The 13,846-nt window shown below is 39.6% G+C and overlaps 1 protein-coding gene across 1 annotated transcript in view; it reads right to left on the bottom strand.

The window, feature by feature from the left end:
• Positions 1-3,213: 3,213 nt before the first annotated feature.
• Positions 3,214-13,846, bottom strand: part of SLC9A2 (solute carrier family 9 member A2) — a 34,397-nt gene continuing 23,764 nt past the window's right edge. Inside the window, exons 7-12 of the mRNA XM_065658421.1 lie at positions 12,831-12,901; positions 11,194-11,355; positions 10,509-10,605; positions 9,486-9,617; positions 7,543-7,633; positions 3,214-5,482 (exon numbers count right to left, since the gene is read on the bottom strand). Coding sequence (XP_065514493.1) covers positions 5,112-5,482; positions 7,543-7,633; positions 9,486-9,617; positions 10,509-10,605; positions 11,194-11,355; positions 12,831-12,901 — 924 coding nt within the window. The 3' untranslated portion in view covers positions 3,214-5,111. The remainder of the gene's footprint in view (positions 5,483-7,542; positions 7,634-9,485; positions 9,618-10,508; positions 10,606-11,193; positions 11,356-12,830; positions 12,902-13,846) is intronic.

The raw sequence follows: 13,846 nt of genomic DNA, 5'->3' as shown, positions 1-13,846 counted from the left end.
ATGCTAACCTAATCTACCATTGTGTTGTCCTATTAGAAGGTCTGTCTACCAGCTGCAAGAAGAATTCTTCGAATGGATAAGATTCTCAACTGACTCAACACAGGATCTAGGAGGGACAATTTTTAGCCCCAACTTTGATTAACTCCAAATGCTCAGGTTCCTTCAACTTATGCTGCCATGCTTTTAAAATTATTATTATTATTTTAAGTAGCTCCCCATTTAGCTGGCTGTCTAATACAGGCCAAGGAGATGAAACTCTTTGACTTGAAAGTTGCAAGACAGCTTTCTGTGCCAGTTTGACTTAAAACAAATTAATTTTCTTCATGCAGTTAGAAACCTTTCTTTTTCATAGCTAGAATGGTCATTGTTTGGATTTAGTTTGAGAACAAGAACGTAACACCCCGGGACAGAGTTAATGTTTTTAATTGCTGTGGTCTAAGAGCCCCGGCCTCTGAGCTCTGCCCACAGGTGTGAGGCAGCTGGGAAGGGGGGCTTAGATGGGGCAGACCTTGACTGACATCCAGACTGATCAATAAGAATATTCCACCACATTGGCATCATCCTTCATATCTAAGGAGCACTGGGGTCTTCTGGCTAGGTTCAGGTTTTCTCAGAGCTGGGACAGAGACCTGTTTGGGGGAGTTCTCTTTGGGACTTTCTTCGGCCTTTTGCCATCCTGCTGTTTTGCAGAAGCCTCTGGGCCTTTCTGCCTTTTTCTCTCTTCTCTCTCTGGGATCGGCTGTTCAGGACCAGGGTGCTCTCTCTCTTCCTGGGGCTGGCTGCTCAGTGCAGACTGAGTTCATGAGGAATTGCATTCAGTATCTTTTATATTCTATTTCAATTTAATATATATTAGCAGTTGTAGTAGTATATTATTGTTATTTCGTTATCTTATTAAACTGTGTGTATCTCAATCCACAAGTTTCTCTCTTTCCTTTCGATTCTCTCCCCTATTTGGGGGTGGGAATGGGGGGGAGTGAGTGAGTGGCTATTATGGTTATATTGGTAGCTCGAGTTAAACCACGACTCTTCCTCATGGTTGTTCACACAACGCGCAGTGTCAAGGACAGCTGCAGGTTTATCTAGAAAGTGCAAGATCTATCATGGTCTGCTGAAATGAGGGATTAAAAAAAGGACTCCTAGTCCTCCTGTCTCTCCCAGATTTAAATAGCACCTGAAGCAAGTAGGCCATGTCTTCTCTCTACTGTGTCCCGAAGCAGTTCCTCCTTCTCATCCTTGGACTCCACCATGTTTTCTGGCATGAGCCTCCAATCTATTGTTGGCATGGCTGGGGCTATGTATTGCAGATGCCATGTTTTAAGCATATTCGTAAGCATATTTTTATAGGATCAAAGCTCTTGTCATACAAAAAGCGTTCCTCCAGCCAATTTCAAAATCCTTCATCTTTTCTTCTGGAGCTGGGGGATGTTGGCAGAACTTGGACAATTTTGGAAATGGTGACCAGCTGAAGCATTTCTTGCAGTGTGAGCCTTAAAATGTTGCTAATGTTTGAAATTGGTGGACTTGGCATATCTTGAAAAAGGTCGTACAGGGTGCGGTGTGTTTGCTCCCAGAGACCTCAAGATACTCTTCACAACAGCATTTTGGCTATTAATAAATTTTTAACTTGGTTTCTTTATGTGATTTCTACGTGGCTTTAGTGGAGAAAGATATTTTCAAGTTTCTAAATTGTTATGCAGCATGGTTTTCTTTTGTTGAACACCTGTGGTTTCAGTGGAGCTTGCATTATAATTTAGTACCAAGTAGGACAGCCCTTAAAATTTTGCCTCTTATGGCAAATTATTCTAATTTTCTCTTTCAAATAGCTGCTTAAAACAGATAACTGGGTGTCTATCTACTCTCTAGCCCTTGGTAAATATCCTTTCTTATCCTTTGTATTTATAGGCCTCTGAGCAGCTAAAGGGGCCAAGAAATTCTCAGAAAACCCTAATTCACAGTGTAACATACATATTTTCTTGCTGTCCCTAAAACTGGACAACTGGGCATTGTGCTTCCTCACCAAGGCAGTAAAATATCAATACTACAGAGTGTACTAGGGAGAGTCCAGCTGGAAACAAAAAGTTTGCATGTGAACTTGGCATGTTTCCCAGTCACTGCTGAAGATGAGGTTTCCTGACAAAGTAAAAAACATGTCCCCAGTCAATACATGACTTTCCCCATCAGATGGTGCTCGAGGACAGATTTATTTGGCATTTCATTCTCCAGCAGACAAACTGATACAACATGAAGAAAAAGTCTCCTCTGCTACTTATAATTAGATGGGCTTTTTAGAAAGATCAAAAAGTGCTACTGAACATGTTTTTCCTTTGCAGGAAAATAAAAGAAGAGATAAGGAAAGGCAAACCTCTGAACCAAACCAGAGCAAAAGGAGCTAGCTACCTGGGATACAGCGTGTGACACCTGCTTGCTGTCATTGCTACTGAAAAGGAGAACACCCAGGAAAGCAGTTCCCAGAGGTGATGAGAGTCTGACCCAGCAGTAGTAGAAAAGCACCTGAAAAGGGTGGGAGGAGCAGGAGTGAGGAAGGGCGCAAGCACTTGAGAGGTGACAGAGTCCCAGGAGATTTCTGATTCTACTTAGCAGTGTAACTGTGCTAGAGATCTGCCTTGATGCTTGTATCTCAAAGTGCTTTGGAAAGGTAACAACGTGCTAGCATGTTTTGAAGCACCAAGAACTTAAGATCATATTTCATATAAATGACCTCCAATTTGATGTGCTTGTACTGTGAGGCACCCAGTCTAAATACCAATGATCTGAGCATTCACTGTACTAACAGACAACCAGCAGAGCAGTAAGGTTCCTGAAACCTATGTTCAGTATTTAAAACAACTGTGCCAAAAAAAAAAAAAAGGGCAGCTTTCCCTAGATACAAGCCAATCGCTTGATCATTACCAGCACATGGAAGAGAAAGCTCCACAGGGAGTAAACTAAATATTAATGTGCAACATTTAATATATATTTATTTCTTTGGTCAGATTTCAGATGGGCCTGATATAAAACACTTAATGTAAACAGCCTGATCTGCAAGGAGAACGTGGTTTCAAAACTGAAATTCAAATTCAAACTCAAGGCTTTTTTCTATTTCAAACATGATCCCAATAACGCAGTGACAGAGTACTTGCTGACAGTTTTACTGATGAAACATATTTTCCTGTTGAAAGAAAAAATCAAATTTGTTTTTAAAGCTTGCTGGCTCTATTTGAACCAAGTTTTATTTCCAAACAAGAGATGATCATTAAAGGATAGCTAAGTATTGCCTTCCATAAAAATCATGTTATTCATATGAACATTTGATGACTGAGATTTCTAGGATTCACATTGCCATCCCTCTGCACCTTAAACTTTGCATTTGACACACAGCAGAAACTTCCATAACTGCAACAGAGGAAAAAGACTAAAAGACCTGTGCCAATAAGAGTTTAGAAAGGTTTAACATTTCAAATGCACACGTGAAATAAATATTTTGGAAAACCTGTTAGAAGAAAGATAGTCTTAATCCCCATTTATAAAACCAATTTATTAACCCTGCCCGCAAAACTTTGAAAGAAATACAGCCCGTGATTTTTAAAGGAAATTCTGATTTTAATAGTTCTTTCAAAACAAGCTTAAATAAAAAAAAAATCTTATTGCCCACAGATTTAGAAATGTGCTAATGAAAAAGAGAAGTTATGATTTCACAGTGTACATTCTTCAATGAAAGTTATCAATCTTGTAACAAGTAGGATGAAAATTATTTCTGCATTGTGCTGAAATGTCTATTTGTGCTAAAGCAAGCTCAAAACTTAAGACAAATTAAGTGGGACAGAAAGTGCAAATTCCTGAGAGCTACGGTTATGTATCATTTATTTTAATGCACCCTCCCTTCCCACATGCTCTCAGATGACAGCCATTTATGCTGGGCTGAAGAAGTCTGTGTTTCTTACGGGTGTTATTAAGGTGCACAGTGACTTCAACTGATTCCAGGGCTCTGCTGTGCTACTTTTCTGTACAAACAAATTAGATGGAACATTTTTGTTCCTTGGAGTGCATAGCTCAGACAAAGAAAAGATTATCTTTCCCCTTTTACAGATGAGGAAACAAAAGCAAAACAAGTTGACCAGGGTCACAAGCATGAGTGAGCGAGCTTTCTTGAATCTCCGTGGTCCCTGACTCAAACAGGAGACTGCTCGCTTTGTGTATGTGCAGCGCTCTGCAACTATTCTACTGCTGTGTTTGCACTGCAACCCTGAAACTAAGGTGCAAAAAGCAATTTTGAATAAGAATGTCATTTATTCGCTTGAGGTTTTCTCTTTTGAGGGCTTCTGATGTCCTGCTAGGTGCTCTCAGCTCTTGTTGATGTCAGTGAAAGTCAAGGTAATTCAGACTTCCTTTGTAATCCTCAGTACCTTTCAAAGGTAACATATTGCCAAAAATTCAGAAAGCAAAAATTCAAGCAATTCAGGTCTTGTTTCTGTTGCAGCTCCACTCTGTAAATTGTATTTGCAATTCTGCTTCTACAGCTTGTTCCTTTTCCCTCTTTTTCTGCACCACAGCTCTTCAAACAAATTGGGCTTCAGCAATATATTTATTCTTCTTACAAAGTCTATATGATAGGTGCATTGTGCAATTTTCAGTGTTACTTATATTAAAGCTCTGGTTAAAACAAGTATTTGGTTATAAATAAAATCTGAAATGATACAGAATTTTTTTAAGAACCCATTCGTCACTGGACTTTCAGTGAATATTTTAAATGGATAACTGGGTATTGAACCTGCATGACTTGGTTCCACAAGAGATGATGTGATAAGGCACATTTCCATCCTATCTTAATAGTGGAAATAATGTAATTAAAGCATTGCCGTAAGTTATTTATAAAAGAGGTTTTCTTTTTTTTTTCTTTTTTCTTTTTTTATGTCTTCAGCTTTTCAATTGCTCCAGTATTCCTTTCACTTAGTTAATGGTATTGACTTCACCCAAATGGAAGTGGTTAGATCCACACTGAGGCTTGGTTTTGTTTTGTTTTTAATGGATCCCACAGTCTGATCAGATAGTTTAGAATCCTCATTCGATATATCCACATTTCATTACCAATAGCTCTCTTTTTGCTGCGTTCAGTACGGCTGGTTCTCAGACTTATTTCTCTGCCTTTCCCCTTGCGACGCTTGCCTAACTAACCGTGGTGGTGGGACAGGTCTTGCTGACCCGTGGTCTGCAGTCAAATCTTCCCTGCTCAAAGTGCCAAATCTTGGTCTCGTCAGCAGTGGCTGCCTGAACCCAACGGATGGCTGAGGCAAGGTGCTCGGCTCCTGCTGCTCTCCTCGGCCATCCTGGCTCCCGTCAACTTCGTTCTTCCACTCCACCCTAAACTCAGGTGGTGGCCTCTGCTGCCTCGGTCTCTGGTCTCTCAAGATCTTCCCTGCTCTGGGTCTTAGATTGAGCACCGTGGTAGTGGCATCCATCTCAGAGTCACTGCTGTCACCCACTGTTAATTGAAAACAAAATTAAAATTTTAGGTGCAGAATATTACTGTTTCAGGAATATCTGAATAACAGCAGATTGAGGACTAGCAGCCATAGAGGAAAGTTTCCCTGTGTTTCCTAAATTCAGTGCCTTCTGATTAGACCCAGTAAGAGACACTTAACTCTGCCAGGAACAAGGATAGATTTGACTTACAAACTCCCCTCCCCTAAAAACTGTGATTTTTAGAAAGCCCTCGCTCAGCTGCTCCTTAATCACCGAGTGCCACGCTGTTTGAGTTGCCATTTCCCCAGTTCTGCCTTTGGATTTAGAAAAACCTGTCTCTCTCTTAGCTACTTGGGCTCTAGTTCCTGCTGATTTCCAAGTAGGATACAGAAATGAGATTTTTTTTCCCCTCACATCCCATGGAATCTAATCTGAGGGGCTCTAGAAACTTGACTTTGGAAAAGGAGCGTCAATACTTCCCCAAGCAAAGGATCTCCCAAGGTCAATGAACAGACGGGAGGAAACATCCCATCCTTAATATTCTTGAATGTCAGATATCAAAGAAAATCCACAGGTCAATTCTCACAGGTTGCAAGTGCCGCAGGCTCATTCTGTCCCTCACAGCAGGGTAGAAGATGGTCAAGGGAAAGCTGGCGTAATCATTCAGGGAATACTCTTAAATGATCACTATCAGGTAAACAAAGCTAGAAACATTCCAGATGTGTATACATACACATTCTGGGTGTATACATACATTCTGGATGTGCATACCTTTCCCCCAACAGACTTCCATCAAATTGAGTAATGTCTTAATCAAAATTAGCACACTTCTGTCATTTGATAATAATTTTAATAATCATTTATGAACGACTCAGATTTGTTCTTAGAGCTATGTCAGATTCAATGTTTTAAAGATATTAAAGAAAAGAATTTTGTACTGTTCAACTGTCATAAGAACAACTTCCATTAGTAGCCTACATGTTATTTCTTTTAAAAAGGTGAGGAAGGAGTCAGCAAAATGTATCACCACATAATTGTCCATTCACCCAGATAATTATATGTCAAGGAAGGTCTTCATCAGACTATGTTTTCAGGCTTCCCCCCCCCAAATATGTCAAATAATATATCTCTTGACAATTGAATAATCTGGAGGCACATTTTCTCTTTAATTCTAGGTGACAGTAGGTGACCTCTGCAGACGTAGCTACAGAATAAAAGGGATCCTACATTCAAGAGAGCAAAGACATAATTATTAACAAACAAAACCATGGTCTATTGCTGAATTGATCTGGAAGAGTAGGAAACTAATTGGGATGGGGATCAGGACATTTTAGTGATTGTGCAGAGATTTAATCTTCCCAAGAAGAGACCTGGATGGCTGCTTGGTACAAAAGGGAATGCTCCTGAGCATGGTAAGGTAATAATCAAATTAGTATATAGAACTGGCCAAAGTTTTCACATCAAATGGTTGTCTTTCTCCAGATTTTTGTTTGTTTGTTTAGAATTCAAGAACTCCAGTATGAAACATTTGTGAGATTCAGCAGAAAAATAATTGACATTTTGGTTGCAAACCACAGCATTTTGAGAAGTTCTTCATAAGATCTATAAATCAGATGTCCTCACTTTCCTCTCTGGTTTGGTTCTCAGGGCAGTGTCCTCTACCCTGACCCCAAAGAGAAAAGAAACCATATAAACCAAAAGGGGGATCTGGACAGTATGGAACAAAGACAAACAGAATGAGCCATGGCGGTGTTGAGGAGATGTGCTGTGACGACTGCGCCGCTTCAGCATTTGAACTGGAAAAGCCCCATGAGACTCTCCTGCTGCGACATTTCTCTACACTCAAATAACTGCTTTCGGACCTATTGCTTTGAATGCCGTAAGACTCCTGATAAATATTCAACACCTTGAAATATGCTATGAAGGTATTAACTCTAGAATGAAAGCATGTGAACACAAAACATTTAATATGTATTTGAAAATGAGTATGCTGATTTCTGTATGTCATCCCTAGAAATTCCTTCTACATTGGCAAAATTAGGGCAGCACAGTAAGAGACAGCAGAAATGTTTTCATTACCTCTTGAAGATGTTTTATTTCTCACTCGTAGTTTCTCTGGGAGTTTAGTGTTTTTAGGAAGTGAAAGAAATCTTTTTGTATTTGCAGGAGCCTGTGCAAAGAAATAAATGTTAAGTCACTGCAGACTGAAGTACTTGCATAATGTATTTTAAGATAGGCAACTGAGATTTGAACGGGCTTATGTAGCTAAAGGGTTGGAGAGTAGTTTGGGATTAGCTAATATGTGATCTTTTACTACACACTCAAGTTAACGCTTATTGATGGCTGAGATCTCTGCTAATAAAGGTAAAGACTGAGTAATCTCAAGCAGCTTAATCACAGCAAAGCCTAGTGATATGCCCTCTAAGATGGAAGTTAAAAAATGTAAGCTCTCTAACCTCAGCCTTAGCTGTACAGGTTTTCCTAAGGAAGGCAAATGCTGCAAGCATCACTTCATGCAGCTCCAGTCTGGAACATTTTATTAGTCAGCTGCAAAAATTTGGTTGTGACTGAAGCTCGAGCACATGAACTAATTTGTATTCTGATCTTGCAAGCACTTTATACATATAAGTGACTTTATACAGTTGACTAGTCACGCTGAAGTTGCTGGGGAAGTTAGGCACCAGTGTGATCATTTACCAGTTCAGGGCATTAAAATCCTTGTTTTCCCAGGACTAAGCTCTAAAGGTCCTGGGTGCAGAGCACATCTCACACTTCCTGGAATAATGACAGGTACTTTCCCGAACAGGTTGCTCTTTTTTAAAATTCAAAAATTTCTCAAGAGCATCCTTTCTTACATTTGTTACAAAGACTTTTTAAAACCTTTACAGTCTACCAGCTCTCCCCTGCTTGTACCATTCACTGTTGCACACTGAAAGGGAACCTGAAAGGAAATTTATTTTCCATGAGACATTTTTCTTCTTTGGATATTTTTGTCCTGCTCAGGACCACTACGCTTCCCTCTGTGGTGAATTTACCCAAGGATAATTATTTTTAAAAATCACAGCCTGTGCGTTTTAAAAAGCTGTCAGACACCCTGTTTCCCTGCCCCAAAAAAGTCTCAATCCTGCAAAGTCTCTTCATTATTGCACCTAGTAAATAAATTATTTGTATGACAAAGGCAACATATGTAACTGTGCTTGAGAGGGTAAAAATGTTAGAGTTAATGGCATAGTAGCTGTGGTAATGATCACAAATGAGACATAGCACTTATTGGAGACACCATTCCAGCCTCAGCTGCTGAAGGACAACTGTATCAATGATGGCAGCAGTCACTAAGTATTCATGTTACATGAAAATGCATATTTATAGGATGAGTAATTTCCCCAGCACCTAAAGTGGCAAGATGATTTGTGGGATCAGCTTTCCTGCTGAATCAGCATGTCTGTCAAATATGGTCCAAAGTTTATAATGAAGGTATTGCAGGATTGCCTCAGAGAGCCAAATGTCATCATGCCATGCCATTTCTTCTAGGTGGAGGGGTTTTTCCAATTCTGGGTCAAAACCTGAAGTCCTGACTACATTTTATGAATACTAAAGAACCCACAACATTTTTCAAATTAAGAACTCAACCTGACTGACTTGATCAAAAGCTCTCCTCTTTCCCAAATTTGAAGCATGTTGTAAGTAGTCTGCCTGTCTCAAAGTAATTTTTTACCTCGATCATCCACACTTCATGAAAATACTGACCATCTCTTAGAAGTATATTCTGTATGGAGCCTGTTCAGCCCCTCCAAGATAAAATTGTGGCAGCAGATCCCACCCCCACTACAAGACTGAAGCTTTCCTGAAGGGATCAACGCAAATTAAGAGTTCCATGTGTGCAATTCAAGGTATGTAACATTTGATGTGCAGATGTCTTCCAAATTCAGGATTTATCTTTTTCTGAATTTCAGAAGATTTTTTTCTGCATGACATTTAGCTACAAAGAACTGTTTTCTGTAAAACAACTAAAATGTAAGTACCGGTCTTTCTCTTGACAGGCTGTTAGTTTTCCTCAGGCTCTCCCTAAGGCTGTGCCGACGACGAATGAGAATTTCTTTGGCCTGCTTTTCGTTTGCATCTGCAGCCAAGCTATGTCGGTTATATGACATTGTCTGAAATGTAAAAGCAGTAGTTAGACTCTGAAAAGCACAATGTCAAATGTGCTGAACTATAAGAACAGTGCAAAACCGTCTTTTTGCTTTAACATTTTAATAAGCATCATAAATCCTTCTGAACAAAATCATATCAAAGATGATTAAGAACAAGGGCAGTAATTATGCCAGTATTTTTTTAGTCATTTACTTCACAAGGACTTGCTTTTTTTTTTTAACCTGCTGATGTTTATAATGAAAGATAAATTGGAAAAAGTTGGCTTAATACAGTGTTTACCTCCACATTGTACTAACTCAGTCAATATGTCAACAGAGGACACATATTTGAAAGTGATAAGATGAATCACCTAGGGGGAAGTCATTTTTACCTCCAGCAAGCTGAAGCTTGCTCCACTTTTGAAGGTTTTCCAAGGGCTGAGACATTCAAACTACTTAGCCACAGGAGAGTAAATGTGAAATGTCCTTTTGCTTTTATTTCATTGTTTTTCCAGCTCATCACCTCTGCTTTTAATACAAACAACTTCACAACTGGAGGCAAATGGGAAATCTAATCCCATATCATGAAGTGACCAAAATACTAATATAAGTGAGACAATGTTGGGTTGAATTTGAATTGATGATCTTTTTAAAGTATATTGCAGATAATATAAAACAAGAACATTAATCTTTATCCATAGTATAAGATCAAGGAAGCTATTTACATAAAGGAGTATGAACACGTTTCTGTACATGTGATAGGATATAGATTCACAGGCAATAGAAGTAAATAGCAACATTAATTATGATGCTATGTTACAGTAGATGCTGCACTAGCCCAAAGATATGTTAGGAAGGTAATCAGTATATTCAAAGAGTAGTGGGATATTTAAGTATGCAAAACTTCATCCTTACTCGATGTCGTATTTGGTAGAGATTCTTGGTTAATATTTCTCGCATGTTTTCCATTTCAGTGGGAGAAAGTGGCTTTATTTTTCCTTCATGATATTCACTGTGGCAGAATAAAAACCAGAAAATAGAAGAAAGAGAGAGACAGAAAGAATATTATTTTTATGATTGGGAATTACATTTGAACTATTTCCTTTGTTGGTGTTGGAAACATTTCAAAACAACATTTCAAATCAACAGAGGAACAGGTAAAAATGTAACGTGTAGGAATGAAACCTTGATCTCATTTGAGCCAGTGGTAAGGCTCAAAACTCAGCCTCCAAAATTTGATATAGATTACATTAAATTGTAAATTTCATTAAAGGTACTTTTGAAAATGCCCCTCAGGCTTCCCCCATAGCTATTTGCAGCAGATGTGCAGACACTGGTTCAAATCCAGCTCTGCTCTACATGTTCCCATGAGCAGTTGCCCTTATAAAAAACCACACGCTCCAGACAAGCACAGCTCACCGAGCACTTTGTGTGTGAGCTGCAAGTAAAACACTCTTGGTTTGTGTCCTCTTACTGTTCAGGTGACATTTGGACACAATATGTCCTAAGTCAAAGTGATTATCCTGCCTACAGACTGGGCTGGGAAATAAATTAAGTGACCCAGCCAAAATTCTCAGCCATGCTGGCATCACTTGCTTACCTGAGAGACACCGACGAAGGGACCTTGCTTATCATTCCACTCTCTGCCATCTCAATGGCATGTTTTATTTCCAGCTTCTTGTATAAAGAAACAATGCTGGATTTGGGCTGGTTCTCCCGGATTAGAAGTCTTCGTAGGTATTTATTGTCAAACTTTTTAAACCTGTACATGAGGCAAAACAACCCAACCAGTTAATTTTTACTGTGCATGGTTAAGAAAAGCCAATATACCGTAGCTAAGGCAATTGCGAAGGAGTTTATTCCCTGGGAATTTGTCTGTTCATATTAAAAACATGAGTAACACAATAAATGGTCAAGTTCATCTTTTCTTCAGATAGACAGACTTAACCTATGTTTTGGTTAATACGTTAATGGACAGCCTCCCTAATAGTAACTTTTCACTTTTAGGTATTCTGTGTTATTAGAAAATATTATTTTTAATTCTCCATTTTCATTGTGACAAAGAGAACATTAAATATTTACTGTAATAACAAATAAGAAGTCTAAATCTGCACCGGCTGCTTTTTCTTTGAAATTTTAGCTTACTTTTTTAAATCTCTGGAATTTCTCCTTTCCTCTGAAGCAACTGCAACCCTCTTGGACGCTTAGCGAAAAAATATTGATTACAGCTGGGGTGATTTTGTTTGTTAGAAAATATTTTGCACTCCAGCCATTCTGAAATTAATCTTGAATTCAGGTAAAAAATGTTTCTGAAGGTCATGAAGAGGTAGGACTCTCTCCTTTGCTCCATAACTGTTAAAAGTTCTCACACACACTGGAGAAGAACCAGGTTGAGTAAAAGAAAGTTGTCTCCATGTCATTCACCTGTCAGGAGAGTGTTCTCACTGTCATGCCCCCAAGTCATCGGGAGAGGGCTCTTTTCAGCCCTTCCTGCTGGTGCTATTCCTCTTTGTAGAAAACACTTAAATTCCTGTTGGAGCAGTGATTAGAACACAGGTGAGCAATGACCACGCTTTGGGTCTAAAGGATTTGGGTGTAAAAGAATGTGCTGCTGAGAAAAAGGCGTTAGATCGAAACCAGTGATGATGAAGATTCAGCAGCTAAACTGAAAACATGAATTATTCAGGTATTGCCAGTGGTAATCTTCTTAACTGACACTCAGTCTTAAATAATACCATCAAAAAGTGTGGAGCTGCCTGCCCTCAGGATCTCTCATGCACCTCACATCAGCTAGTGCCTTGATGTTTCTAGAGAAAGCCCCAAAGCTTTTGTATGTTTCCCATCAAATACGGAACTAATCCTTCACTTAACACCAGAGAGACGTACAATTTGCAGGAGGAAAGCCAGATGGGATGAAAGGCTCAGCAGGCATAGAGGAAATGCTCTGAAACAGTCAGGAACAGGGAGATGATACACACCCTTAGAAGGTACAATCCTGTACCCTGGGATCAAAGGGCTGCATTACTTCCCAGCTGGCGATTTTGTTCTACTTGCTTGCGGTTTAGTAAAAAGACATTGTTTTGCTGCTTTGCCTTTGTAACCCACACATTCTAAAAACAACCATTCACTTTCAAGAATAAAGTGCTGAAAATGAAATATGATGCCCAACAACCTTCGCTTGCTGCTGCTGAGCCAGTTCAGCCTTTCCTGTATAACAGTTTTAAATGCCATTCTTACTTATCTCTCCAAAAGTTGTGACCCCAGTGTCCACACACATCTTCAATTCCAGTCTTCACGTGGTCAAAGAACTAAAGGAGAAATGTTGGTTCATTACACGAACTTATAGACATCCCTTGGCTTGCCCTCATGTATATTAGTTTCTAAGTTCTAAGTTACTTTAAAACAGAAATGTCTAGTCAGAATTCAGGGTGATGCTTCAGTTTAACTAAATGGAGTCTAACCAAACTGAGACAGACTCTGCTTTGTTCCCCTGGAGCTTCTTTAGCTCACAGCCCCAAAAGGACAGAAGTTAGTTGCTAATTTCCTCAACGTCAATCTTGCTGAGCACCTGCCTGAATCTGAAGGTTTTTCCCATATTCTCACTTCTTTTAAATTCCCTAACCACTCACGGCTATGCTTAGGACTTCTCCAGGGACTTCCCCAGGCGTCACGGTGAACCAGGTATGCCTTTGTGGAGGAGAGAGCCTGAGCGGGCAGCAGCTCCCCACATCAGCATCGACCCCCTCGGTATGCACTGGACAGAGCTGAGATACCCAGTATCAGGTCCTGAGCTCCTATTTTAAGGAACTGTGGTGTAGCCTCACCTCGAAGCATCCTAATCACCTAGTATTAGAAACACACTGTTCCTCGGCCTATTAGGAATTACAAAAGAGTGAATCAGTTCAGCCAGGTTCTCGCTTGATCCCCAAAGGCAGCTCATTTGTTCTTAACTGAAGTACCATAGTAGGGGGCTCTCAAACTCAGGGGGAAATCCTGGTAGATATGTCCAAAGGATAAGCTCTAAAAGGATGGACTTTTAGATGCTTAGTTTGACTTCCTTGCTGAATGTGGCCCTTATTATTCCTCATCTTTGGCATTTCAAACCACCTGCCACAGGAATGCTGCAAGAGAAATGCATTCAAGAATATGCATGGCTAATAAACTGCAATAATTGGAGATACACATGTACCAAATATGAATCCATAAAGAGGCTGATGATGTGAGATTTAAGTAAATTTAAGAGTGCGTTTAGG

Source organism: Caloenas nicobarica, chromosome 1 (genome assembly GCF_036013445.1).
Source record: "Caloenas nicobarica isolate bCalNic1 chromosome 1, bCalNic1.hap1, whole genome shotgun sequence".
In the NCBI taxonomy this organism is placed as follows: Eukaryota; Metazoa; Chordata; class Aves; order Columbiformes; family Columbidae; genus Caloenas; species Caloenas nicobarica.
The sequence above is the reverse complement of the archived record's forward strand: the minus strand, read 5'-3'. Positions and strand labels throughout refer to the sequence as shown.